Consider the following 26,192-nt stretch of genomic DNA (forward strand, 5'->3'; position numbering starts at 1 on the left):
CAAACTCGCTCAAATCCTTGGCTTGCCCATATTTCCTACTTCTAACACCTCAACTTTGAGAAGAAAATGCTCACTTACTGCCTAATATATCCCACCCAATAACAGGCACTGTGATGAAGAGATAATAATCAGTGTTATTCACTTGACCTTAGTTTGCATACTCCTCAATTCCCTTTTTTTACACATGAAATCAGGTTTAATTCATGGTGTCCATGAATTTTACTGAATGGCTAGTTGAAGGGCCATTGACCCTTTGCCTTAACTGAAGTTTGCTGACCTGGAGTCGATCTGAATGATTAAATCAGATCTGCTTTTGACACAGCCTGTTTTTGAGGTCAAGCTATGGTCCAAATCTTACTCCTACACTGCCTGTTCATTTCGCCATTACATGTCTGCTCAATTTACTGACACTGTAAGAGATATGATTGTGAAGCACGTATTAGTTCTTCTGACACTTAACACATTTCTAAAGAAAAAGGAGAAGCAGTTTAATGGATGTTGCACAATACTTAAAACAAAGCATTTTCTTTGCTTTGACTGGTTTGTGGCGTATGTGAGATAGCTGTTGTGTAGCCTGAACAGTCCAAGAGAACATTAACATACATTTTCTTAAAGCCTTGATTTCTAATATCAGGAAAGACAGAAGGAAGGTTATCAAAACAAACAAAAAAAATTACAGACTGTAATCTTTCTGAGTTTCTTATGAAACTCTGAAACAAATTTTCTGGCTCTTGTGTGTGTGCTATGCTGATATACTTTCATTACATTTATGGCATTTGGCAGACATCCTTATATTTATTTTTTTTTTTATACAACTGAGCACTTGAAGGGCTCAGGGGCCCAGCAGTGGTAGCTTTGTAGAGATGGGATTTAAACTCACAACCTTCTGATCAATCGTCCAATATCTTAACCACTGGGCTACTACATCCCATGTGTATGGTGTACAGTATTGCCATGAGATCCTCACTTTCTCTTTAGTGATTTTTGTGCTGTGGTGCTGATCTTGCACAAAGCTTATCTTTACACCTGGACTGCCAGACAAACATCAGCACCATGGACAAGGGCATATGACATACTGTACAGGACAGTAACACAAGAGAACAGCCACACCTAAATACTGTAGCTGAAAGGATATGATAATGCCAACCATTTGAACCTGGCATTGGTAAAATCTACAACCTTTCAACCTAATGAAAATGTCTCAACATGGATAGAAATATATGATGTTTGCCTTCCTAAAAATTATTTATCATAAGAGAGATAGAGAGAGAGAGAGAGAGAGAGAGAGAGAGAGAGAGAGAGAGAGAGAGAGAGAGAGAGAGAGAGAGAGAGAGAGAGAAGAGGATAAGTTTAGAGGTAGATTTAGGTGCACAAAGCATTAACTGGTTGCATTAATAATGATATAAATGCACAGTCCTTATATGGTTTTTAGATGATAGATAGAGAAGTGTGTGTGTGTGTGTGTGTGTGTGTGTGTGTGTGTGTGTGTGTGTGTGTGTGTGTGTGTGTGTGTGTATTGTGAAATAATGATTCTCTTAGGCGTGATGCTTGTGGGCGGTCACTGACTGTGCTGACACTCCGATCTAAAGGAAATTTGATGTCAGATCATCTTCGTACTTTGGAAATTTGTGGTGTGCTGCCTAAACTTCTTCAGGTAAAAACAACCAGAATAAACATTTCAGAATTTCTTCAACCTTGACAACTAAATTAGGTTTGTTCTTTATTATATTGGTAGAAAGAATATTTTAATATTAATTTTGATTCTCCAGATTTCTTATATCTATCTGTACATACATTTGGAAGTATAAGATAATTTAGATAAACATATAGCTTGATCTAATTCTGCATCTGTATTAGACTGTAAAAGATGTAAAACATCTATTTTTAAGTTCTGTAGAAATAAATGAAATTTGAATTGAACTGAACACTTCATGTGTTTTTTTTTTTTTTTTTTCTCATTTCCCTTTCTACTGCTTAACTGTTCCTTCCTCTGTCTTCAGCTGAAAAACCATGGGCGACTGGGGTTTTCTCTCCAAGCTACTCGACAAAGTGCAATCGCACTCCACAAACATCGGTAAAGTTTGGTTGACGGTGCTTTTAATCTTTCGGATCATGGTGCTTGGAGGAGTCGATAAAGTCTGGGGGGACGAGCAGTCCAACATGGTGTGCAACACAAATACGCCAGGCTGCAAGAACGTGTGCTACGATAATGAGTTTCCGATCTCTCACAGTCGCTTCTGGGTTCTCCAGATCATCTTCGTGACCTTACCGACGCTGGTCTACCTGGGCTATGCCCTGCATGTGATCCATAAAGAGGACAAACTGAGGCAGAAGTGTGCTCAGAATGAAGGAACCAAACTCCCCAAATACACAGATGCCAGAGGAAAGCTTCAATACAAAGGGAATCTCCTGCGCATCTATGTTTCTTGTCTATTAATGACCATTTTTTTTGAAGCAGGCTTCATCGTGGCTCAGTACTTCATTTATGGCTTTGTGATCCAACCCAAGGTAATATGTAACAAGGCTCCGTGTCCTCATGCCATCGAGTGCTTCATATCACGTCCAACCGAGAAGACCATCTTCATCTTGTTCATGCTGGTCGTAGCGTGTGTGTCATTGTTATTGAATATAGCAGAGATTTTTTATCTGATCTGTCGGGCTTCTATGTGTAAAAAGCAACCTGAACATAAATATGATACTAAAGAGACACATTTTTGAAATGAAAAGGAAATGAGTTATAATGCACTACTCGGAGAATAAATGGTGTGACTACACCAAGACAATTATAATAATTATTGTACTGAATAGGTACAGAACTCTAAATATGTCATACTGTCATGCCTTAAAGGACAACAACATAACAAAATATGGTGCAAGACTAATCATTTTGACATTTATGTCCCTTATTCTTAGTGATTATTGAATTCTGATTCTTTTTAGTGATTCAGTGAGTCATTTGTCTCAGGTCACAAATATGAATCGAAAAACTACTTATTATCGAAACAGGAGTTGAATTGAATTTCACAGGATATATTTAAATAATCGAATAGTCTCCTCTAATACACCTGAGTACATAAGTATGTGATGGAGATTCTCTTTTTATTCTTTTTTTTGTTTGTTATTAAGTGATTCAGGGAATCATTTGTTTAAGGTCACCTATAAGAATTGACACTTTTGACTATATAAATCTATTTATGTAAGCGATTATTCTTCTCGACTATACTTGACTGCATGAAGTAGGTTTTTAACATGCAGCACTGAGAGTCATGCACTCAGCTGAGAGTCAAAAACATGCCTAATGAACCAGCTCACATTTTGAAAAGAGGTTTCTATGGAAGTATGTTTGATTGTATTACACTGCATGAATAACATTATTACCTACATGTACAAAAACAAAAGAAATGTCTCTTGCCTGTAGTAGCTCCAAAATTCACTTGAAAGAGTCAAATGAAAGAGTTGACTCGTGACTCGTGAATAAATCCTAATTTTGTTATTACATTCATTTTTTACTTTTTTTATCACATTCACTCCAACTGATATTTTATTAATCATTGTTTTCTTGATTTTTTTACACACCTTCTATCAATATCATAGTACACTAAATTTTAATTTAAAATGTATTATGTAATTCAAAACATTTATTAATTTACCAATTAAATGAAAGATTTAAAGAAATACAAGTTGCTGCATTTCTCTGTGTGTGTGTGTGTGTGTGTGTGTGTGTGTGTGTGTGTGTGTGTGTGTGTGTGTGTGTGTGTGTGTGTGAATATATATATATATATAAACTATATATATATATATAGATAGATATATATATATATATATATATATATATATATATTCATGATATAAATTTTAAATTTAAAAGCATATTTTGTTAGCTGGATGTTCTTTTTCTGAGCTTAATTCATTGGCATTATTGATGGTTTCTAACACTAGGAGGCGCCAGACAACCACAATTGATCAAAGTACAGCTCTCATATTAGGGTCCTCCTGTTAGATGCACTAACGGTGATTTAAAAAAGAAAGAAAAGTCTGTCTGTCTGTTTGTCTGCCTGTCTGTTTCTCTGCCTGTCTCTCTGCTTGTCTGTCTGCCTGCCTGCCTGTTTGTCTGTCTTTCTTGGTCTAATATGCATTTTCAGTAACTGAGGTCTGTCACTTGAGTGTTATTCTAGATATTTAGTTTCCCATCTGTTGCTTCAGAATTTTCTTTCTCTTAATTTCCTCTGTTTTGTCCTGGCATGAGTTCATTATGAGTCAAATATGAGGTCACTGTTTGTTCCAAATAAGCAGCATTTTCTCTGGCAAATGGCCTATGGCAAATTTGCGATATATTAAGCTTTTTTAGTCTTATTTAAAGCAACAGTTTTGATGTTTTAATTCGTAGGTACAGTACAAGAACGACTTCATCACTGTCGGATTTAATTATTTACTCTGCCGTCATAACCACAACCAGGGATTGTATCATCAGACGTTTATATTTACATGTACATGTCTTCTTAAAGAAATAATTAAAGGTTTAACATCCTGTCATAACATCTATAAACTGTCACAAGCTCCAAATCTACACAGCTATCACAAAATCCTCCATCACATCAACCTGATTCAGCTCCCCATCACCACACTAACTGTCTCATTGGCTTCAGTGGTTCACTGACATTCAACCCATAGGAGACCTGTATAAATTGTGTAGAATGAAGAAAAAGTCAAGAAAAATCACATCTACGTCATGCTTAATTCCAATAAGAAATTCATTTTCAATGAATGCCACAGTCTTATCCTTTTATTGTTTCATTCAATGGTACATGAAAAAAAAAGTTATATATATAAAACAGTCTTTCAGAGGGTTTGTTCCAGGATTACATACAAATAGAGTATATTAAAGGATAAAATGATAAATATGGAACTGTTAAATCTCTATAGATTCCTTACAGAACCATGTTGGTGAAGTCAAATAATGCTGAATGAAACAGATAATACTTAATATGCATTTTATACAAAAAAAAACACTTATTTCAAATGTAAGGATTCTTTACTATAAAACAAACATGTCTGCAAAGTCTGAAAAGCAAAAATAAATGTGCACAGTGAAGTAAACAAATTCTTAAACTAAAATCAGAACAATTTTCTAGAAATATAAGCAAATAAAAATCAGTGGATGGCTAGACGAAATGAATTTTTAAATAGATTTCTTATTCTTTTTCTTCTTCTTGGCATTTTGTCCGTTTAGAATAAGACGCTTTCCTTACGAGCTTATTCTCGATTTATTACGTCTTCTGCAGCAGATCAGGTAGAACATCTCTATAACGTTCAGCAGCAAAGACACGCAGGAGACAGCCAGCATGAAGATGATGAAGATGGTTTTCTCGGTGGGACGAGACATGAAGCACTCTACAGTGTAGGGACACGGGTATCGAGTGCATACAATTTTAGGGACCATCACGAAACCGTACAGATAGTACTGCCCTACTATAAATGCTGCCTCAAGCAAGATCTTGAAGATCACGCTGGTCAGGTAGCTAGCCAATAAGTTACCTTTAATTTCCACCTTTATCTTGTCATTGGATTTGGGCTGCTTGTTTTCCTCACCATTGGTTTTTTTCTGGAGATAATTCCCGAGCTTCTTTTCCTTGTGGAGGATGTGCATGACGTGGCCGAGGTACATGAGCGTCGGAGTGGACACGAAGATGATCTGCATGGTCCAGAAGCGGATATGGGAAATGGGAAACGCGTGATCATAGCACACATTGGTACAACCAGGTTGTTTGGTATTGCACACCATTTTACTCTGCTCGTCCCCCCACACTTTGTCCACGCCAGCACCGATCACCATGATTCTGAAGACGAAGAGCACCGTCATCCATATCTTCCCGATGACAGTGGAGTGCGACTGCACCTTATCCAGAAGCTTGGACAGAAATCCCCATTCACCCATTCTCAGACTTTTCTGGTTGAAGAAAGGAAAATTTCACCCTCGCACTGCGTTTGTGGTCAGGACAAAACTCAAAAGTCCAAGGTTCAGTTTCAACCTGGCAAAGGAGAGCACAAACAATCTGCTGAAATAGGCCTTTACACAATTTTATGGTTTAAAACAGTATATAATCCTTTATATACTAAAAATTACAAAATTAAAAAATCGAAAAATTACAAAATAGTGCATGTTAACTTAATTAATGAATTAATAATACAAGATATTTATTACAAAAAAATGGCACTTAGTAGCATTTTGTAACCAATTAAAAAGAAACATAAAAAAATAATGAATATAATAATTAAGTCATTTACAGATTCAACACTTTAAATCTTAAACATTTATAGTTTATAGTTGAGAAAATATCCATATGGCTTAGATACACATGAAAGATCAGTGTTTTATGAAAAATTAAGCTGTTTACCTACCTTGGGATATGCTACATGCAAGAGTGGTGAATGAATGGATAAAGAAAAAAAAACCAACAGGATGGGCGTTTAAACCTGACCTTTAATTTACGGTGTTATCGAACTCCTGTCACGTCGCTCTTCAGTTCTACAGATGATCATTTACTCGCATGCTGAAGATTGTGACAGTCATTTGGTGCGGTAAACGATCAATCATTAAACCCGGGACGTGTTCTTTAGTGGGACGTCGGTAAATCCGATCTGTTTCTGGATTCCAAAAATGTTTACATTTAAATATCAATCACAATGTATTCGAATGACACATAATCAAAAGATTTATTTAGTCTAATAAGTAACTTTTAGGCTAAAAAAAAATATTTTTTAGCATTCATAATGTAGCCTAATTATAATTCATAATGCTGCATTTTTGGGATGTTTTTTAAACCGTATTAAACCTAGCAATGTATATTTCTTTTTTATTATTTATTTATTTATCTATTTATTTATTTATCTATTTATTTATTTAGGTAGGTATTTTTTGAGTGAAGGTAAGCAGACACTGATGTTCAGATTCAATGCAGAAGTGAAAACTCACTTTGAAGGATAATTAAGAAACATAACAAACTATTAATAAAGCGTTAATAAACTATTAGTAATTTTTACTAACTAATACTTTACTAATTTGTAATAACATGATATTACAAAATAGTGAATATGTTCATTAAATTTATTTCATATATCTAATAGGTTATTAAACATGCTTTTAAAGTTTCCTTATTTTATCGACAGCTCATGAGGTTTCTTTTGGTTTCTGTATATTGTAATTTTATTTATTTATTTATTTATTTATTTATTTATTTATTTATTTATTACAGGGACAATGCATATTAATAAACATTTCTGTCAATATGCCAGAGTTAGCCAGATGGCTATTTTTCACCTGTAGTCCCTAGACAGATGGTATTAGTCACCCTAAGAAAGATAAAAGTAAATAAAAGTATATATTGAAATAACAATAAAGCTACAATACATTTAATAAAAGTACTACTGTAAGTATTAGCTATAATGTACATTAGAAACACGAGACGCCAGCAATAAAACAAACATCAGACAAATACATGAACACACACACACAATAAACAAAAAAAAAACATCAAATAGTATCAGATATTATAATATCTGATTTTATGGGTTATAATATATTATAATATCGATGTGACTATATTCAAAAATATTTTCACTTACTGATGACATTTTTAGCACTAATGTAAATTAGCTTGGATTAACTAAAGAAATTCAGAATATTGTCAATTCTGCAATGCTTTTCTGCTCACCATAATTAGACAGAGTGCTTATTTAGTTACTGTTGTCTTTCTGTCACGTTGAAACACCCTGATTATATTCTTCTTATCTCTAACAAAAAAAAAAAATCAAAATTCAAATAAATACAACTGCTTCCTTAATGCCACACAAACAGGCTGTCAAGGACAAGATACACAAACGCTAAGAGATTTGGACCTGAGAAGCAAGAAGTTACGCCTCTTAATCCTGACTGGCTTGATGTCATTGATCCACTGAAATAGGGAGGGGCTCAGAGATAGGTAGATTGAGAGAGAGAGAGAGAGAGAGAGAGAGAGAGAGAGAGAGAGAGAGAGAGAGAGAGAGAGAGAGAGAGAGAGAGAGAGAAGGCAGACAAAAATAATCACGTATTTAAGGAACTGGATGAAAAATTAGTAGAAGATTGATATTAACAAACACCTGATCAAGTGCACAACAAAATAAAAGAAAAAAATATTATTATCTTTCACAAAGCTGTAACAAAACCTGCTCAGGTGCAGAATCTTTATATTTAGATGCAAACGTATGAGACGAGCCTCTATTTAAAGCAGTCTGGAGCTGTACTTATCCAATCAGGGTTATTGATGGAGCAAATAAGAAGGTGAAGCCGGGTTTAGGAATGTAAGGGGTGGAAAGTGAGGTTATGGTAAAGAGCTGAGATTATTTGTTAACCCCCGGTTAAGTGTTTAAAGAGACGAAGAGAAGGCAGACAGAAATAATCATGTATTTAAGGACCTGACTGATCAATTAATGGAAGATTGATATTAACAAAAACCTGATCAACTGCAGAATAAAATAAAATAAAAAAATATTATTATCTGTGCTGTTTTTGTGTATTGTCTTTTGTCCTGCACTGTTTGTACAAGGTTGCACAGACGCACTTTATGTGGCTAGGACTAACTTACTAAGTCCTTAGCTTTGTCAATGTTTTATGTAGCACCATGATCCTGGAGAAACATTGTCTCAGCTATATATGGTTGAAATGACAATAAAAGCTTCTTGACTTGACTTAACTTGATGTGTGAGCAGTATGAAATGGAAAAAAATGATAACCCAGGATTCTGTTCACCTGGAATTTACAATCACCCAGGAAATGAGTCTGAAATGATATATGATAGACGGAAAGTTGAAGCTTTGGTAGGTGATTTGTTTAATCAGATCAGTATAGTTGAGGAGACCTGGATAGACTAAAGCACCTCCGCATTGCTTGCTTTAGGTATAAAGGATGTCTAATCATCACTCGCTTTAGGTCTAAATATCATTGACTGGCAAAGACACAATAGAGTCATATTATAAATCCTGAACTCATCATTTTTTAACATATATATATATATAATAATACATAATATATATATATATATATGTATTATTATATATATATATATATATATACAGTATTATTTAAGCTATGTATATATATATATATATATATATATATATATATATATATATATATATATATATATATATATATAGCTTAAAATAATACTCTGTGCTTTATTTATGTGATATCAAATATACTGTACATATGATACAAACTATGAATTGTTTACAATATCAGAGATCTTTGTAAAGTCCAGAAATTCAAAAGAATGCTAAATCAAAATGTTTTATTGTAGATAAAATACAAAAAAATGGTCATACATTATTATGTAGCAACAGCATACATATAGAATAAGACTTAAATAATGAAACACCAGGATGTGGCTTTGTTTTAGGGCCAACCTAGTAATAATATTTCACACAGAAACCAATGGTATTTGCTTGAAAGTGTGTTTTTTGAACATATGTACCTATAGTATAGTGTTATTTATGGCGTATAGTGTATTGGTCAAATGATGACAGAATTTAGAGAAGTACTAAATCTACTGATCCTCTAATAGCTTTTTGTCCTCTTTGGCACCACTCATGCTCCTGCTATTACTCTCAATCTCCAGGTTCATCTTGTTTTGCTTTAGAGGATCTTTAGCTCCAGACCAAGACAAGCTGGCGGGATTTTCAGCAGAAGTGGTATTCCTCATGCGCCTCTTCCCCGAGCGGCATCTCAGTCTGCGGTACAGCAGGTAAAAGACCTCGATCACGTTGAGAAGTAAGGACACACACGCTACCACCAGCATGAAGATTATGAAGATGGTCTTTTCAGTCGGACGTGACATGAAGCACTCGACGGTGTGAGGACACGGACTTATCGAGCAAGCGAACTCTGGGACCATGATGAAGCCGTATAGGTAGTACTGACCCACGATGAAAGCGAGCTCTAAGATGATCTTGAAGAAGAGCTGAGTAAGGTAGCTGCCCAACAGGTTGCCCTTGATTGTCACGTGACCCTGTTCATCTGTGTATTTAGGTTCTTTTAGGTTTTGGCCCTCATGTTCTTGCTTAATTCTCTCCCTCAGCTTGTTCTCCTGGTGGAGAACATGGATGGCATGGCCAAGGTACAGTAACGTCGGCGTGGACACGAAGATGATCTGCATGACCCAGAAGCGGATGTGAGAGATGGGGAACTTCCAGTCATAGCAGACGTTCTCACAACCAGGTTGTAATGTATTGCACACAAGGCTGGACTGCTCGTCTCCCCATACACTCTCAGCTCCAGCACCCAGAACCAGGATCCTGAATATAAACAAGACGCTCATCCAGATCTTACCGATGACTGTGGAATGCGACTGCACCTTGTCCAGTAACGTGGATAGAAATCCCCAGTCTCCCATTTCCTTTACTTTCCTGCATAGAAGAAGATGGGAAAAAAACCTAAGAATCTCTTTTGTATCTATAGCCTTTTTTTTTTTTTTTGCATAAAATAAAAATACTTTTTGGAAAATAACACTTTCTCTAATGCCCAAATATATGTAAAAAGTCTTCACGGTTTAAAGCAACGTTTTTAATATGTTTATAAATGTATGCATTTGTAACACGTTATGTAACTGTTACCAAAGAGATATGAAATAAGTGGCATGATATACATTTAGTTTCTATTTCTATTATACACTAATGATAACAGTATAATGTGATATAAATGTATTAATAATTTATTATAGATACAATCTTCATGGTGGTATTCAAATCCCAAAATTCAGTATACCTGTACAGTTTAAATTTAAATATTATTTATCCCTGTCCTTCTTTTATTATCTGACAGCATGTACTGCCACTTGACACTGATTATTAGACGATAAAATTCAAATTTGACCAAATTATTAATAGTGTAATAATCAAATTTAATACCTTTAATAGTCTTATCAGATATTAATGTGTGTTCACATCGATAAATATCACTATAAGCTCCAGCAGAAACAACTGACATCAACCTGCTATATAATTATATTCATATATTAAAATTTATACTAAATTAAACTGAGCACAGTAAAATGAAATAAATGAAATATTACAGAGCAGATGTATCATTATTTGTAACCCCGAAATAGATTAATTTTCCTGTGTCTTAGATTTAAGGGCAACATTTTCATCAGTAAGTTGTATGTACAGTATAATACATTTAGAATATTATATTTCTCACTCACCTTCACAGAAGATACTAGCAGATTAAAATTCCAAAGCCCAAATAATGGCTCACCGTGGTTGGACCTTGAGTTTTTGTCTTCAAGCGATTGGCAACGGTTGTGTAATAATTTTTTTAAATCTGTCCGTCACGTAGTCTGAAGATCAGCAAATGCCCCGCACATGGCTCATAGACTGGTGTATTAATGATTGACAGATTGTGGACCATGCTCTTTACACTCATCTGTTCTACACTACTGTTAAATTTGGGACATCATATATTTGAAAAAATATATATTATTCCAAGTCTCACAGGGGAAAACATTTCAAAGCAAAATCGTATATATATATATATATATATATATATATATATTATGTCCAAAAGATACTAGAGTTTTGTAATATGCAGTAGTGTGTAAAAGTTTTAGGCAGGTGTGAAAAAACTGCTGCACAGGAAGAATGCTTTCAAAAATGGAAGTGTTAAACATTTATTTTCATAATTAAACAAAATGCAGTGAATGCACAAAAGAGAAATCTAAATCTAATCAATATTTGCTGTGACCAGCCTTTGCCTTCAAAACGGCATCAATTCTTCTAGGTACACTTACACACGGTTTGTGAAGGAACTCGGATGGTAGGCTGTTCCAAACATTTTGGAGAACTTACCAGAGATCTTCGGTGGATGTTGGCTTTCTCACATCCTTCTGTCTCTTCATGTAATCCCAGACATACTGGATGATGTCGAGGTCAGGGCTCTGTGGGGGTCGTGCCATCACTTCATGCTGGTTTGAAGGCAAAAGGTAGTAACACTGAATATTGATTTGATTTAGATTTTTCTTTTGTTTGCTCACTTTGCATTTTGTAAATTGACAGAAATAAACACTCATTATTTATATTTCTGAAAGCATTCTTTGTTTACAGCATTTTTTCACACCTGCCTAAAACTTTTGCACAGTACTGTATATATGAAAGAAAGCACTTGGGGGTGTGTAATTAGTTACAGCATCTAGTTAAAAGTTTAATCTGTTGTATACAGTATGTGCAACATCATCGTTTTTATTCCTTTATAGTCACGTGTAATGCTGTGAAACATTCATGACCCATCCATGTTAGTGTTATTCTGTTTTCGGCTATGTTTAAGCAGATACATTATAAACACCCGTTCTCTTATTAGACTCCTGTTTTCTTTCTCTTGATTGGAGGGAAAACACTAAAGAGGCTGAAACTGACATTAGAGACTCCTTTCATAAATATTTAATAAAATACAGTAAACATCTCCTAACAGGATGCATCCGCAAAGACTATATACAGTACGTTTTGTTGAATATGAACATGCTTTTTTTACGCATAGATGATGTAAAGCTTCCACCATACAAGATCCGGTGAATGTGTTGTTGCTATAGAAATGACACGTTATATAATAAAATATATAATAACTCTTTAATAAACCAGAATTGAATATCTAATAGTAACAGGAATAGTTGATATAATATGTAGTAATATGTGGACATCTAAACATCACACCCATGTGTTGGACTTTTTGAAGCACACAATTGTAGAGAATGGCTTTGTATGTTTTTACAGTTTTCCTTCACTGGTACTAAGCAGCACAGATCTATTCCAGCATGACAATGCACCTGTGCACAAAGCATCTCCATGGTTTAGAGGTGAGAGGTGGAAGAACGTTAGATTGGTTGTACAGAGCTCTGACTCAACCCCACTGAACACCAGTGCCAGAGTTTTCTAGAGTTTGATCAATACTGGTAGCACTGGTGATCTGGTACTGGTAGCACAGGCCCCTTAAAATTTGACAAAGGTATTATTAGTGTTTTAGTATTTTTAGCAGGTACCAAGCTAATAAACAAGATACTTTCATTCAACTAAATGAAGGGCAGTGGTTGCTCAAGCAGTTAAGGGGCTGGGTTGTTGATTGGAGGATCAGGGTTCAAGCCCCAGTACTGCCAAACTGCTACTGTTAGGCCCTTGAGCAAGGTCCTTACCCCTCACTGATCCAGGGGTGCTCTATCATGCACTCTAAGCCCAACTTCCAAAGGATTTCACTTTGCTGTAATTTACTCTATATGTGACAAGATTATAGACCTCTACTCTAAATGCAAATTTACATACTTCTCATGAACACTGTTAGCATGGTAGAAATTCCTTCTAGGCCCTCAGCTACAATGTAGTATTATGAGGTTTTACCAGGGAAAAGTGAAGGGAGGAGGAGCACAGCAAGGGCTGGGAGGTGGGGTGGGGGGATAATCATACAATTGAAAAGGATGTGTGGGATATTTTTGCTTTAGCTGATGCTACAGTAAGCCTTTATTTATGGAATAATTCAAAGGATGTAAATACTAATGTTTAATGAACAGGAAATACTATTTTCAAACATATGTACTGTAATCTACCTCAAATTCATTATTTATGGGGCACTGTAAAGTTTTACTGAAGCTCGTGTGCCAGTAAAATGGCTCTAGCGACACCCCGAACAGTGCGTGACTTTATAATTCTAGTGTGAATGAATGAATACAACTTCCCATAGCCACACTTTAATATCTAGTGGAAAGCCTTCTCAGAATTGAGGATGGTGTTGTAGCTCAAAGGAAGGAACTAATACTTTTATTAATGCCCTTGGGTTTGGAATGGGATGTTCAACAAGCACATGTTGTATGGCTGTGATGGACAGGCGTCCAAATATTTTTGGCTGCATAGTTTATTATCTATCATGGAAGAAACAGGTGCTCAGTCTCATGGAAATTTGTGTCAACTGGCCTTGAGAAAGGTTCTGTTTACAAAGCTCAGATATGAACCTCTTCTACGTCATTAGTGTTGTGGTCTTCCAAAATACAGTGCTTGCCCACTTCATTGGCAGCTTCCCTTTTCTGAAGATGAAGCTCACGTTTCATCCAGTTCTGGATCATGTGGTCTTTGTTTTCGAACGTCTTTTTGGTCAAAACCGGGGTGACAGATGTTACGTTGTAGTCGCGTTTGCGGTTCAGGCACTCGTTGACCTTCTTGACACACAGGTAGAAGACCTCAATGAGGTTCAGCAGCAACGACACGCAAGACACCGCTAACATAAACCAAATGAAGATGTTTTTCTCTGTTGGCCTTGACAGAAAACAGTCGACTTTGTGAGGACACGGAAAACGACTACATACATATTGAGCATGAAGCGTAAATCCGTAAAGGTAATACTGTCCTAAAATGAATCCGACCTCCAGCAAGATCTTGCAAAACAAATTCAAAATGTAGCTTCTCAGCAGACGACCGTGGATACTGACTTTCCCTTTGTCGTTGCTGTATTTGGGGAGTTTGAGGCCTTTCTTCTGAAAAATGTTAACCTGATCATTCTGAGCCTTCTTCATAGCTTCTCTTATGCTCTTCTCTTCGTTTATAATGTGCAGGACATGTCCCAAGTAGACCAGCGTGGGAGCAGACACCGAGATGATCTGCAGCACCCAGAAGCGAATGTGAGAAATTGGGAACGCGTGGTCGTAGCAGACATTTTCGCAGCCGGGTTGCTGTGTGTTACAGATGAAATCAGACTGCTCGTCACCCCACACTTTCTCAGCACCGGCTCCAAGAACGAGTATCCTGAAGACAAACAGCACAGTCAGCCAGATCTTCCCAACTACAGTCGAGTGTTTCTGCACCTTGTCCAACAGCCGGCCGAGGAGGTCCCAGTCACCCATCTTCAGTTATGTGGGTCACCTGAAGAAGAAGAAGAAGAAGAAGAAGAAGAAGAAGAAGAAGAAGAAGAAGAAGAAGAAGAAGAAGTGGTAGAAAACATCAACATGGAAAGAATGATTGGTGGTATAACAGTAGTAGCTTAGTACTAGTAGTAACATAACTATAAACGGAGAAAAAAAAATTGTTCCCGGCAAGTGGAACAAGTGACTCAGCAGAGGTCAACACATTTGTCATTTCTTTCATAATAAATAGTCATGCTTCCCCTAGACACGATGTTTGTGCTACACTCCCACACTTCATGTCTGTATTTGATCCTTCCCCTGACATTTTCTGCTGAACTTAGTTCATTTTATTTCTCAGAAAATGAACCTATTAGCATCTATACCAACACGACAGTGACCAGGATAATGTATGAACTTACACCTGCTCTTTCAAAAATTCCTACAGGTTTCTATGCAATTCATATCTTGTGATTTTGAAGGCCGGTCAAAAGTGTCTGAGCTTTAAACTTCTTCCTCAGTCATGTGTTCTGCTTAGAAACAAATCTCAAAAAGCAAGGTCAAAGTTATATTCATCCATGTGCACAAACGATGTGACTAATAAGACACCGCTCCTGTTGGATGTGACTAAAAAACCTTCAACTATCGTACATTCTTAAACATAAAGGTGGAAGGAGGAAGAACCAAAAATGAGTTTTCACAGTGATGCCATACAAGAACCGTTGTTGGTTCCCTAAAGAACTTTGATTCTAGCCTTTTTTCTTAGTGCCAGAAAGAAGCTTTATTTCCATTACAAATAACCTTGTGTGCAGTGGAAATGTCCCATGGGTGTTAAAGGTTCTTCAGAGAACCATAGACCTTGAGGAAAAAACATTTACTGTAAGAACCTTTAGTAAGAGTGTGAGATCTATTTTTATTAGATTGAAGGTTCCTTAAAATGTTTGTCCTATTTAAAGGTGGACTGTTGTTGTAAAGCATGTCATGACCTTACATCATGTATTTATTATTATACCACCTGAATTGTTGACTCTTATTGGTCAGAAGATTGGTTAATTTTCTACTACAGCAGCTCTGACAATGGTCTCTGCAAAACATAAACTTTTATTAAATGCTATAAATGTAGTAGTATCATCACTGGTATCTATACTGTAGTAACGCTCCATGATAATCTACAACTGATTATAATTGTCATTATTTTTAGATGTTATTTACTTACATATCATTATTGACATGCTGAAGGCATGTATATATAGAAATAAAGAGAGTCTTTTTATAGAAGGAGTCTCCATTTCATAAATCTTATTACAGTTGGGAAGTTTAATGCAATTGTTTTAGAAGTGGTTTAGAGGCTGTTTATACTGTTTATAACTTTTTAGAGTTATTATACAAACCTCAAAATATAGCTTTTAACATTAGCTTGCTAACGTCCCGGATTAAATGTAGGGATACAATAAAGGGATAAAAAAAATAATATGATGCATTGTTCCTTAATTCGTAAATAAATGATTTAAATATGCTTTGTGCTTAGAAATTGCTGTAGTATAAAATCTATAGTGTGCAGCCGTGTTGTGCATTATTCCTGATTTAGCATGTCATATTAATATATAATATTAATTAATTAATAAATGGTTTAAAAATGCTTCGTGCTTGGAAATTGCTGTAGCATAAGATATATACATATATCTTATGCTACAGCAATTTCCAAACATGAAGCATTTTTAAATCATTTATCATTATCACTTATAAAAGAGCTCATCAAATGCTGCAACTGAAAAATTATCTCATCGTTGATTATTGTTCTATAGCGTCCGGCCGTGTCGTGCGTTATTCCTGAATTATCATGTCATTAACATGTATTTGCTGAACATCTTTACAATTCTTGAACTAACACCGTAAAACATAAGATCCATAGCACTAATTTAGGGTTTCACTGCAAACGACCGGACTATCTTACATAGCCTTATCAGAACAAATGAGATGTTGTGCTTGTTGATAAGCTGCAAGCAAGGTCTTTGATGATAACTTCTGGAGTCTGGTGGGAACCAAGGCTTTGACCTTGTTTAAGTACCCAGAACTAATCTGGGTCTCAAATGAGGAGGTGTGTTGCTTCGAAAAGGTACTTAATTCAGCTATTGATTCCTTTTTTTCTACCTAAGACATGACCAAGCTTTTACAATGAGATCAAAAAGCAGCTTTTATCGGAATTTCCCTGAATGTAAAGCTCAAAAGTTTTAATAAATCTGAGAAATATATTTGTTTAGCAAAATATCTTTGCAGATTTTTCATCAACAACTAAACGTAAAAATTGAACATAAAAATGCGTGTAATTATTTCAGTAAAGCTAAAAAATTTAATTTCCTGTACAATATGTATGTATGTATGTATGTATGTATGTATGTATGTATGTATGTATGTATGTATGTATGGAAACTTTCAGGGCTCCGTGTACAATACAACAGACTGAGATAAATAACATTACACAGATTTATTATTAAATAATCCTACAAAATTGTTTAACAATGACAGGATTTTTTATAAAACAGGTAAATACCCTGTATTATTAAAACCGATTATAAAAAGACAGTAAGTTAATCACTCTTGCACATATTATTATTAGAACATGTAAAATGTACATCATAAAATATAAGACTCTCTAGGAGGGACTTTAGACCCCAAATATTCTTATTTGTACATGCAAAAAGACAAGCTTGGAGACTACAAGTGTTTGTTAAATGCCATCACTATGCAGATCACTGACACCAAACAGCCAGAAAAATAAAAATAAATGACATTTACAATCCATAAAACTATTCATTAACATTTGGCAGAATCTAAAACAGCTACATTTCATGTTTGAATGCTCTTATTTGTTTTTTTTTGAAATTGTATCCCACTTACCGACCGAGAGAGAAGGGAGAGAAGGCACGGGTGTCTCGAAGGCTGGACAGATGCAAAAACCCAAGCAAAGACTGTCAGACTTTTTTTTTCTACCTCAGGCGTCTCTATCTGAACCAAAACACTCTTATAAGACGCTCTGGTAATCATGGAGATATCATCCTGATGGGAATCTTGAAGGTTTCTACAATTAAATACTCTATAAATGTAATATAATATAAATATATGATACAGCACCCTGGGGCAGAAAGGGTTAATTAATAAAATTAATAATAAAATAATTAATCAATAAAAACTAATGAAGTTATTTGGCAAATTGCTGTTGCATAAGTGGAATAAAACACTTTAGGACTTATTTGTAAAATTAACTTCACTAGAAATATGAAGGGAATGGGGTATTTTTTATGGCTGATATATCATAAGTGATGACAAACTTGGAACTTGGTTTTCTGTGCAACATTGAACATAACTATACATGGAGAAAAAAAAATTGTTCCTGTTAACACATTGCTATGAGGAATAAAGACTCTTGTTTTAAATGTAACTATAAATGAATAAGAAGTAAATAAAAATCGTTAGTAGTTCAACTGTCTTGTAGTTTTAAAGGCTCTGGGTTGTTGATCAGAGGATCAGGGTTCAAGCCAAGTGGCAACTGTTGGGCCCTTTAGCCAGGCCCTTAACCCTCTCTGCTCCAGGGGTGCTGTATCCTAGCTGCCCCTGTGCTTTGACATCCAAAGTTGGGAAATGTGAAGAAATTTTACTGTGCTATAATGCATAGGTGACAAAACAAAGGTTTCTTCATCCCCATGTCTTACATTTCATATAATGCAATATGTAGATTGACAAAAAAAGGTCATACTGGAATATAAAGTTTAGAATCAGAATCAGAAAGAGCTTTATTGCCAGGTATGTTTTCACATATGTTTAGTAACAATTTATTGAGAATTTCTGAACACAAGCATGTAAAATACATAGATAGCTATTACAATAATGTATAAATAAATCCATTTATTTTCTATATCCAGTACACACAAAACACCAGAGACACTGATGTATATAGAATATTAGTTACTCTTCCTGTTGTTTATAACACAACAGTGATCATGGAAAAGGTCTTCACAAAACGTTGCACAATATAAGTGTATCGCACTTATAGACAATGTACTGAAAGCTAGTCACGTCCTGTATTTATATGCTGTTAAACATTGCAACGCGATACATTTATAGTCTGAGCTTTTAGGTGGTCCAACACATCACTCTCTCTCTCAGGACCCACATCCACTCTGGCACACACCGTAAAAGTCCAAGCTTTAAGGAACACAACAAAAACACAAGTCATCATCGTTTGTGATCATTGGGAATACATTGGACATTTCAAATCAGAGCATGTGTATCGTACCTGTAGTGTGTGAGGCCAGTATCCTGTGGTTCTGTGTGAGATGCCCAGAGTGGACAAAGCATGTCTGGCGTAAACATGTGGCTGCGGAAACAACCAACCAGTGATGATACTTCCGCCTCCTCCGGAGGCCACAGAGCCTGGACGCAAACTCTGCACAAACACTCCACGATGGCCGTATTCATAATGCAGAGCACGACTGAAGTGGTCAAAGAAAGCCTGAGGGAAAATTTGAGACTCTAGGGTTAGGGAAATGAGCTACATGCTAATGCTATGAGTACTGTTCCACTTATAAACATTAAAATGTGCGTGTTAATTAATGATCACTGACTGTCGTTGCAGAGAAAGCAGCCTTCCGTGCACAGGGTCTGAAACACATTCCTGATGAAATGTTAACAACTACACCTCTGTGCCTCTCGGCCATGCCGGGTAGAGCCAGGCGGGTGATCAGCGATGCAGAAGATATGCTGTTGTTTACAAACTGCCACAACTCGCTCTCAGATATGTCATGGAAGTCTCTGGAGGTTTCCAGCGACGAATTCAGGCAGTTTATGACAAACCCGATTTCTTTGTCCTTGATTACGTCTTTAATGAGCTTGCAAGTCAAGGCACCGTGGCTGAAATCTGCCTCCACTAGGACAGCCTCTACTCCATGCGTATCAGAGATGGTCCTGGCGGTGTCATTTAGACCGGTGCTGTCTGTGGTAATGAAGATGATGCATACACCATGTCTGGCCAGCTCCTCAGCATACGCTTTAGGTATCACCTCTGATGCACCTGTATGAAAGGGATGGAAAGAATTTAGGTGAGGTACAGTACAGGTTCCTGACCCTGGATCAGGAGGTACAGTACAGGTTCCTGACCCTGGATCAGGAGGTACAGTACAGGTTCCTGACCCTGGATCAGGAGGTACAGTACAGGTTCCTGACACTGGATCAGGAGGTACCATACAGGTTCCTGACACTGGATCAGGAGGTACCATACAGGTTCCTGACACTGGATCAGGAGGTACCATACAGGTTCCTGACACTGGATCAGGAGGTACCATACAGGTTCCTGACACTGGATCAAGAGGTACCATACAGGTTCCTGACACTGGATCAGGAGGTACCATACAGGTTCCTGACACTGGATCAGGAGGTACCATACAGGTTCCTGACACTGGATCAGGAGGTACATACAGGTTCCTGACACTGGATCAGGAGGTACATACAGGTTCCTGACACTGGATCAGGAGGTACATACAGGTTCCTGACACTGGATCAGGAGGTACATACAGGTTCCTGACACTGGATCAGGAGGTACATACAGGTTCCTGACACTGGATCAGGAGGTACATACAGGTTCCTGACACTGGATCAGGAGGTACATACAGGTTCCTGACACTGGATCAGGAGGTACAGTACAGGTTCCTGACACTGGATCAGGAGGTACCGTACAGGTTCCTGACACTGGATCAGGAGGTACCGTACAGGTTCCTGACACTGGATCAGGAGGTACATACAGGTTCCTGACACTGGATCAGGAGGTACCGTACAGGTTCCTGACACTGGATCAGGAGGTACATACAGGTTCCTGACACTGGATCAGGAGGTACATACAGGTTCCTGACACTGGATCAGGAGGTACATACAGGTTCCTGACACTGGATCAGGAGGTACATACAGGTTCCTGACACTGGATCAGGAGGTACATACAGGTTCCTGACACTGGATCAGGAGGTACATACAGGTTCCTGACACTGGATCAGGAGGTACATACAGGTTCCTGACACTGGATCAGGAGGTACATACAGGTTCCTGACACTGGATCAGGAGGTACATACAGGTTCCTGACACTGGATCAGGAGGTACATACAGGTTCCTGACACTGGATCAGGAGGTACATACAGGTTCCTGACACTGGATCAGGAGGTACATACAGGTTCCTGACACTGGATCAGGAGGTACATACAGGTTCCTGACACTGGATCAGGAGGTACATACAGGTTCCTGACACTGGATCAGGAGGTACATACAGGTTCCTGACACTGGATCAGGAGGTACATACAGGTTCCTGACACTGGATCAGGAGGTACATACAGGTTCCTGACACTGGATCAGGAGGTACATACAGGTTCCTGACACTGGATCAGGAGGTACATACAGGTTCCTGACACTGGATCAGGAGGTACATACAGGTTCCTGACACTGGATCAGGAGGTACATACAGGTTCCTGACACTGGATCAGGAGGTACATACAGGTTCCTGACACTGGATCAGGAGGTACATACAGGTTCCTGACACTGGATCAGGAGGTACATACAGGTTCCTGACACTGGATCAGGAGGTACATACAGGTTCCTGACACTGGATCAGGAGGTACATACAGGTTCCTGACACTGGATCAGGAGGTTCACCAACTTACCACTGATAATGGCCCATTTTCCATATCTGTGCACGAGATCTCCAGGGTAAACAAGACGTGGGATGAAGTGAAGCTTTATCAGACTACAGCAGTCCTTCATCAGTGTAACAGCTTTACTTGCTGTATAGAGTGCACCCACCAATGCAAGCGTTTCTACGTAACAACTGCACGATCTTGAGACTTCTCGATATAGCAATGGAAAAGTGTCCACTGCAGCCATGATTAAATCCCTCACTGATGCCTAACAAAAACATAAAACCCGGAAGAAGAATCCTCTTACCGAAGCACGTGACAGTCTTAAAGAGATAGTTCGCTTATTTTATCAAACGTTTTAACTACATCCACTGTTTGGCCTTGTTATTTATTCCAAACACAACCACACAGCTTTATATTTGTGTCTATTATAGATAAAAAAATAACTATACACGCTATTTATTTCTTAGTAAAGTCTGCTTCCGGCGTTCATACGTTAGCTAGCGCTTTTAGCTTGCTGTCTCCATAGAAACGCAGGTTTTCGGGTTGTGTTACAAATCGCTCACTACTCCCTAGATATGTGACCTACGTTCAGGTGCAAGCATAGTGTTTTATACGCACTATGTAGTGCGCCTAATGTACTTTAGGTTGCCATTTGGGATTTCGCCGTGAATCCTATTGAAGCTTGTGACTTGTTCACCATTTGAGCCGGGTGTAATTTTTTTCTTCTACAATGGCGACTAAAGGAACCTTCTCGAAAATGGGATGAGTTTTTATTTTTATTTTTAAACAGGTAACTACTATGTGCTGTTAGATAGCTAGCAAGGGTTATGCTAATTTATCTTGGCTAGCCAGCTGAGTGAGCTAAAAATACAGCTACAATTATTAATGTCTTGTTGTTATATTATATGCAAATGTATTTGTTTGGACCATTTAATATATAATTCATAAATTAAGTCCCACAATACAGTATATATCACGACGCGGATGAATAAGCAGTTATAACTGGACAGAATGTGTAGAGCTGCAGCTCTGAAAATAGTTCCGGTTAAATCACAGTGTTTATATTAATGCGCGTTATTCTTATGTCATAAATCAGCACGCTTACGGTTGAGCCCTTGAATCTGATTGGTCAGAAAGTGTGCGTTAGTTTTGCATACAAAAGCACGGCTCGGAAAGTAGTTCCGGCTATAAACATGACAGACAGGTCAATGTTACTGCGCTACTGTTACTGTTACTATAGTAACAGCTCATACACATGGTTTTGTATAGTGGACACTTCACATAATACCAGATTACTATTAAATGCATTTAGCAGACTACTTTATCCAGAGCGACTTACATTTTTATACAACTGAGCATTAAGGGCCTTGCTCAGGGGCCCAGCAGTGACTTGATCCTATGACCTTTCAATCAGTATTCCACCGAGCTACCACATCCCAAATAATTGCCACATTGCTGAGGTCTAAGAGGAATAAAACACTACAGGATGTGCTCTAACAGGAAAATAATAAACTTCAGGCTGGTAACAGTATCAACACTCATAACTCATAACTTTAACACACACCTGACATTTAGACATTGCCTTGTATCCCAGACGTATTGCTTACAAAGCAAGCAGCTGAATGTGGGTAATTATAGAGACCATGTGTATGTGCATCTACTGTATGTCCTATGAATCAGTATGAAATCACCTGGCAATCACACCCATATGTGCCCATTCCAAAACTATGGGACATGGGGTTAGTTTCCACTTTGCTGTTATAATAACCCTTACTTTTCTTCATAGACATTTTGAAGCATGACTGTGGGGATTTGCCCAATCACGTTGTGTATTAAAGTTTAATAAGAAGACTTGACACAGTCAGTGTTCCAGTTCATCCAAAAGGCTCTATGCTGGATGCTCAATGTTCTACTCAATGTTCTAACTCAATGTTCTACCATTCCTACCTGAACACCCCGTGTTTGCATGGTGATGCTTTGTACACAGGTGCATTGTCGCATTGCTGAAGGGAAATTGTAAAGCTACAGCAAACAAGGACAATCTTTGTAACAACAGTTTGGAGATGAGTGTTTGAATAGGATAGAATTACAGACTTATTTTAAAAAAAATCATTTGGTCTTGTTCACACACCTTCCATCACATGTCTATTTTAGTATTTCTACTTTTAGAAAAAGTCGTCTTTATTTTGTCACATCTACATTACTGCACAGTGAGAGTCTTTCTTCACATATCCTAACCTTGGAGGTTGGTGTCAGAGCACAGGTTGAGACATGATATAGCACCACTGGAGCAGAGAGGGTTAAGGGCCTTGATCAAGGGCTCAACAGTGGCAGCTGAACTGCTTGAGCCACCACTGCCCTAAAACCTCATAATTCTTTTGTCATATTATATTAGGAGATGCAAGTCACAAATACAAGACAAGGCAGCTCTGTCAGAAGTGGCATTCTAACCCACGCCTCCAGGGATACTGCGACAGCCCCTTAGGGTGTCCACATAATTCTTTGATTACAGTTTCATGCTTTCTCCAGATATTGCTGGTTTTGATCTGATTTCGATCCAAGTAATCACAAACACACACATTATTATCAGTAGATTATACAATACAGATACCAGGTTCATAAACTGAGCAGCTGGAAAGGGCTTGTTGTGTAATTAACTATAATACTGCTTCTTTTGTTAAGGGATACAAAGGTAACCATGGCTGTAATACTCGGGCGTGTGGTTATTATTGCACCATCATGGTAACTGTTTAGTATTTTATTTGTTTTGGTAGTAGTAGTAGTAGTAGTTAATTCCCACAGCAACAATGTGTTGTGATTTCAAAGGTCTAAATTTTTGTGTGATGGAAAGATCATACATCTATTTTTGCACAGGAACCCCTGAAAGAGCAGTGCATCACACCTCCTGCAGAGCGATGTCACAGTTTTTTTCCTCGGAGGACGAGGCCGAGCTCGAGTCGCTGCTCAGACAGCTTTTGAAGAGCGTTCGAGAACGAATCGCCAACGCACCGTCTGTGGAATGCGCCGAGGAGATCCTGCTTCACCTGGAGGAGACTGACAAGAACTTCCACAAGTAAGGTGCTATTTTTTAATTTTTTTTTGGATGAACCTTTGAAGGCGCAAACAGCAAGTTGAATCATGTTTCCATCTTTACGTTTTAGTTATGAGTTCGTTAAGTATCTGCGTCAGTATGTGGAGAGCAGCTTGGGGGCCGTTATCGAGGAGGAAACCGAGAACTGCTCCAAGGGGGACGGGCATGGCGTCGGGGCCGGGCAGGACACACTGGTCCACGCCGTGACTAGGAGAACCAGAGAATCTGAACAGTATGTATCTCCTGTACTTCTGTCTCTACTTCGAGCTGCTTTCTGTCAATGGTTTTAGATGGACGACACCATGATGATGTGTGATAGATATAAGCAGATGACGCAGACCTTAAAGCAGACCATGACGGTGATCGTGGAGTCGCTGCTGAACAAATTCGAAGAGGATCAGCTGAAGAAGGAGGAGACCCACGGCACAACCCAGCGAGAACAGTCGAGCAGCCACTACACAGACAACTGCTCCGACAGCGACTCCTCGTTTAATCAGGTAACTAGTAGAGCAGTTTTTCCTCCGTGGTTCCTGGTGACAAAATTCCAATTTTTTTTCCAATTAAAATCTGCCCTCCTAATTTGGCATTTTAATCATTATATCAAATATTACATTTTTCTTGAAAAGATTAAAGAGAAAATACAAATATACAAAAATAAACTTTGTAATCTGTTGAATTCTTTAAACTGATTGGTCAGTTGATTCATTTCCATAACATCGATCCTATTTAAAGCAACAGTAATACAAAAAATGTTCTATAGTAATAACCAATTGACTGTTAGTTAGCTGTTGGGTAAAAGATTTGGAATATACATTAAAAGCATTCAGCAGACACAACTTACATGTATCTCATGTTAAGGGCCTTGCTCAGGGGCCCAGGAGTTGCAGCACAGCACTACAGGGATTTGAACTGACATGCTTCTGATAAGTGGTCTAACATCTTAACCAACGAGCTGCCACCGTACCTGTGATGGGAAATACTGTTATAGGAAGATAATCAACTTGTTCTCAATCTTTGCTCAGTTAAAGCAATCTATAATGGATGTGTTTTATGTGTTGCACAGAGCTATGGCTTCATCAAGCAGGAGCAGCTCCAGGTCATTTCTGACAAGCTCGACCCAAGCAGACCAAGAGAGGTATATAAACTTCCTTCTATGTACATCTTTCATAAGTTTTTTTTTTATTTTCTGTTCAAATCTTTGATTGTAATGCAGTTCTGTAGTAGGTTCTGTAGTTCTTTGTGTGTGTGTGTGTGTGTGTGTGTGTGTGTGTGTGTGTGTGTGTGTGTGTGTGTGTGTAGGTACGCTGGGAAGCCTTGCAGCTGCTCTGTTGTGCTCCTCCTTCTGACGTACTGAGCTGCGAGAGCTGGACGGGTCTACGGCGAAACCTCTCAGCTGCCCTTGCCGATCCAGATCCCGACCTCAGTGTGAGAATCCTTCTTTTTTCTTTCACTCACATTCCACAATAAAACTAAATAACAACCATAAACACAGCAACAACCACAGACAATGATTTAGTGTCC

At 37.7% G+C, this 26,192-nt stretch overlaps 6 protein-coding genes across 11 annotated transcripts in view; 2 read left to right on the plus strand and 4 right to left on the minus strand.

The window, feature by feature from the left end:
- The first annotated feature begins 1,551 nt into the window (after window positions 1-1,551).
- On the plus strand, window positions 1,552-3,675 carry gja12.2 (gap junction protein alpha 12.2). Of its 3 annotated transcripts, none has more exons than XM_027155468.2 (2): window positions 1,552-1,654; window positions 2,001-3,675. In XM_027155468.2, exon 2 carries the CDS (start codon window positions 2,011-2,013, stop codon window positions 2,716-2,718), a length of 708 nt encoding a protein of 235 aa, XP_027011269.1. In that variant the 5' UTR covers window positions 1,552-1,654; window positions 2,001-2,010; the 3' UTR covers window positions 2,719-3,675. The 3 variants fall into 3 exon arrangements, with proteins under 3 accessions (XP_027011269.1, XP_027011270.1, XP_047657663.1); XM_027155469.2 differs by having other exon boundaries at window positions 1,573-1,711; XM_047801707.1 differs by having other exon boundaries at window positions 1,600-1,647; window positions 1,994-3,675.
- Window positions 3,676-4,765: 1,090 nt separating this feature from the next.
- gja12.1 (gap junction protein, alpha 12.1) lies at window positions 4,766-6,605 on the minus strand. Its single transcript, XM_027155470.2, has 2 exons — window positions 6,400-6,605; window positions 4,766-6,029 (listed from the first exon to the last, which is right to left on the minus strand). The coding sequence occupies exon 2, from the start codon at window positions 5,933-5,935 to the stop codon at window positions 5,246-5,248; it is 690 nt and encodes a 229-aa protein (XP_027011271.2). The 5' UTR covers window positions 5,936-6,029; window positions 6,400-6,605; the 3' UTR covers window positions 4,766-5,245.
- A 2,706-nt stretch (window positions 6,606-9,311) lies between these two features.
- On the minus strand, window positions 9,312-11,394 carry gja13.1 (gap junction protein alpha 13.1). The gene is made up of 2 exons (XM_027155328.2): window positions 11,238-11,394; window positions 9,312-10,440 (listed from the first exon to the last, which is right to left on the minus strand). The coding sequence occupies exon 2, from the start codon at window positions 10,425-10,427 to the stop codon at window positions 9,582-9,584; it is 846 nt and encodes a 281-aa protein (XP_027011129.2). The 5' UTR covers window positions 10,428-10,440; window positions 11,238-11,394; the 3' UTR covers window positions 9,312-9,581.
- Window positions 11,395-12,875: 1,481 nt separating this feature from the next.
- gja11 (gap junction protein, alpha 11) lies at window positions 12,876-18,534 on the minus strand. 2 transcript variants are annotated; one of them, XM_027155388.2, is made up of 2 exons: window positions 17,809-18,534; window positions 12,876-14,928 (listed from the first exon to the last, which is right to left on the minus strand). In XM_027155388.2, the coding sequence occupies exon 2, from the start codon at window positions 14,907-14,909 to the stop codon at window positions 14,013-14,015; it is 897 nt and encodes a 298-aa protein (XP_027011189.1). In that variant the 5' UTR covers window positions 14,910-14,928; window positions 17,809-18,534; the 3' UTR covers window positions 12,876-14,012. The 2 variants fall into 2 exon arrangements, with proteins under 2 accessions (XP_027011189.1, XP_027011188.1); XM_027155387.2 differs by having other exon boundaries at window positions 17,805-18,534.
- A 133-nt stretch (window positions 18,535-18,667) lies between these two features.
- Window positions 18,668-22,109, minus strand: hsdl1 (hydroxysteroid dehydrogenase like 1). Its single transcript, XM_027155386.2, has 4 exons — window positions 21,605-22,109; window positions 19,529-19,974; window positions 19,201-19,416; window positions 18,668-19,109 (listed from the first exon to the last, which is right to left on the minus strand). Exons 1-4 carry the CDS (start codon window positions 21,822-21,824, stop codon window positions 19,038-19,040), a joined length of 954 nt encoding a protein of 317 aa, XP_027011187.2. The 5' UTR covers window positions 21,825-22,109; the 3' UTR covers window positions 18,668-19,037.
- An 88-nt stretch (window positions 22,110-22,197) lies between these two features.
- The window catches only part of tbc1d32 (TBC1 domain family, member 32), a 49,736-nt gene continuing 45,741 nt past the window's right edge, over window positions 22,198-26,192 (plus strand). For all 3 annotated transcript variants that reach the window (XM_027155385.2, XM_047801626.1, XM_027155384.2), the window contains exons 1-6: window positions 22,198-22,370; window positions 24,455-24,653; window positions 24,742-24,903; window positions 24,991-25,168; window positions 25,735-25,806; window positions 25,971-26,096. In XM_027155385.2, coding sequence (XP_027011186.2) covers window positions 24,496-24,653; window positions 24,742-24,903; window positions 24,991-25,168; window positions 25,735-25,806; window positions 25,971-26,096 — 696 coding nt within the window. In that variant the 5' untranslated portion in view covers window positions 22,198-22,370; window positions 24,455-24,495. The remainder of the gene's footprint in view (window positions 22,371-24,454; window positions 24,654-24,741; window positions 24,904-24,990; window positions 25,169-25,734; window positions 25,807-25,970; window positions 26,097-26,192) is intronic.

Source organism: Tachysurus fulvidraco, chromosome 16, assembly GCF_022655615.1.
Source record: "Tachysurus fulvidraco isolate hzauxx_2018 chromosome 16, HZAU_PFXX_2.0, whole genome shotgun sequence".
Lineage (NCBI taxonomy): Eukaryota > Metazoa > Chordata > Actinopteri > Siluriformes > Bagridae > Tachysurus > Tachysurus fulvidraco.

Excerpts from the sequence above, each read along its gene's own strand:
- gja11 (XM_027155388.2), bottom strand. The coding sequence starts at position 14,909 with ATGGGTGACTGGGACCTCCTCGGCCGGCTGTTGGACAAGGTGCAGAAA.
- gja13.1 (XM_027155328.2), bottom strand. The coding sequence starts at position 10,427 with ATGGGAGACTGGGGATTTCTATCCACGTTACTGGACAAGGTGCAGTCG.
- hsdl1 (XM_027155386.2), bottom strand. The coding sequence starts at position 21,824 with ATGGCTGCAGTGGACACTTTTCCATTGCTATATCGAGAAGTCTCAAGA. Across the intron at positions 19,975-21,604 it reads AAAATGGGCCATTATCAGTG|GTGCATCAGAGGTGATACCT; the intron begins GTAAGTTGGTGA and ends CCTTTCATACAG. Across the intron at positions 19,417-19,528 it reads CTGCTTTCTCTGCAACGACA|GCTTTCTTTGACCACTTCAG; the intron begins GTCAGTGATCAT and ends ATTTTCCCTCAG.
- gja12.2 (XM_027155468.2), top strand. The coding sequence starts at position 2,011 with ATGGGCGACTGGGGTTTTCTCTCCAAGCTACTCGACAAAGTGCAATCG.
- gja12.1 (XM_027155470.2), bottom strand. The coding sequence starts at position 5,935 with ATGGGTGAATGGGGATTTCTGTCCAAGCTTCTGGATAAGGTGCAGTCG.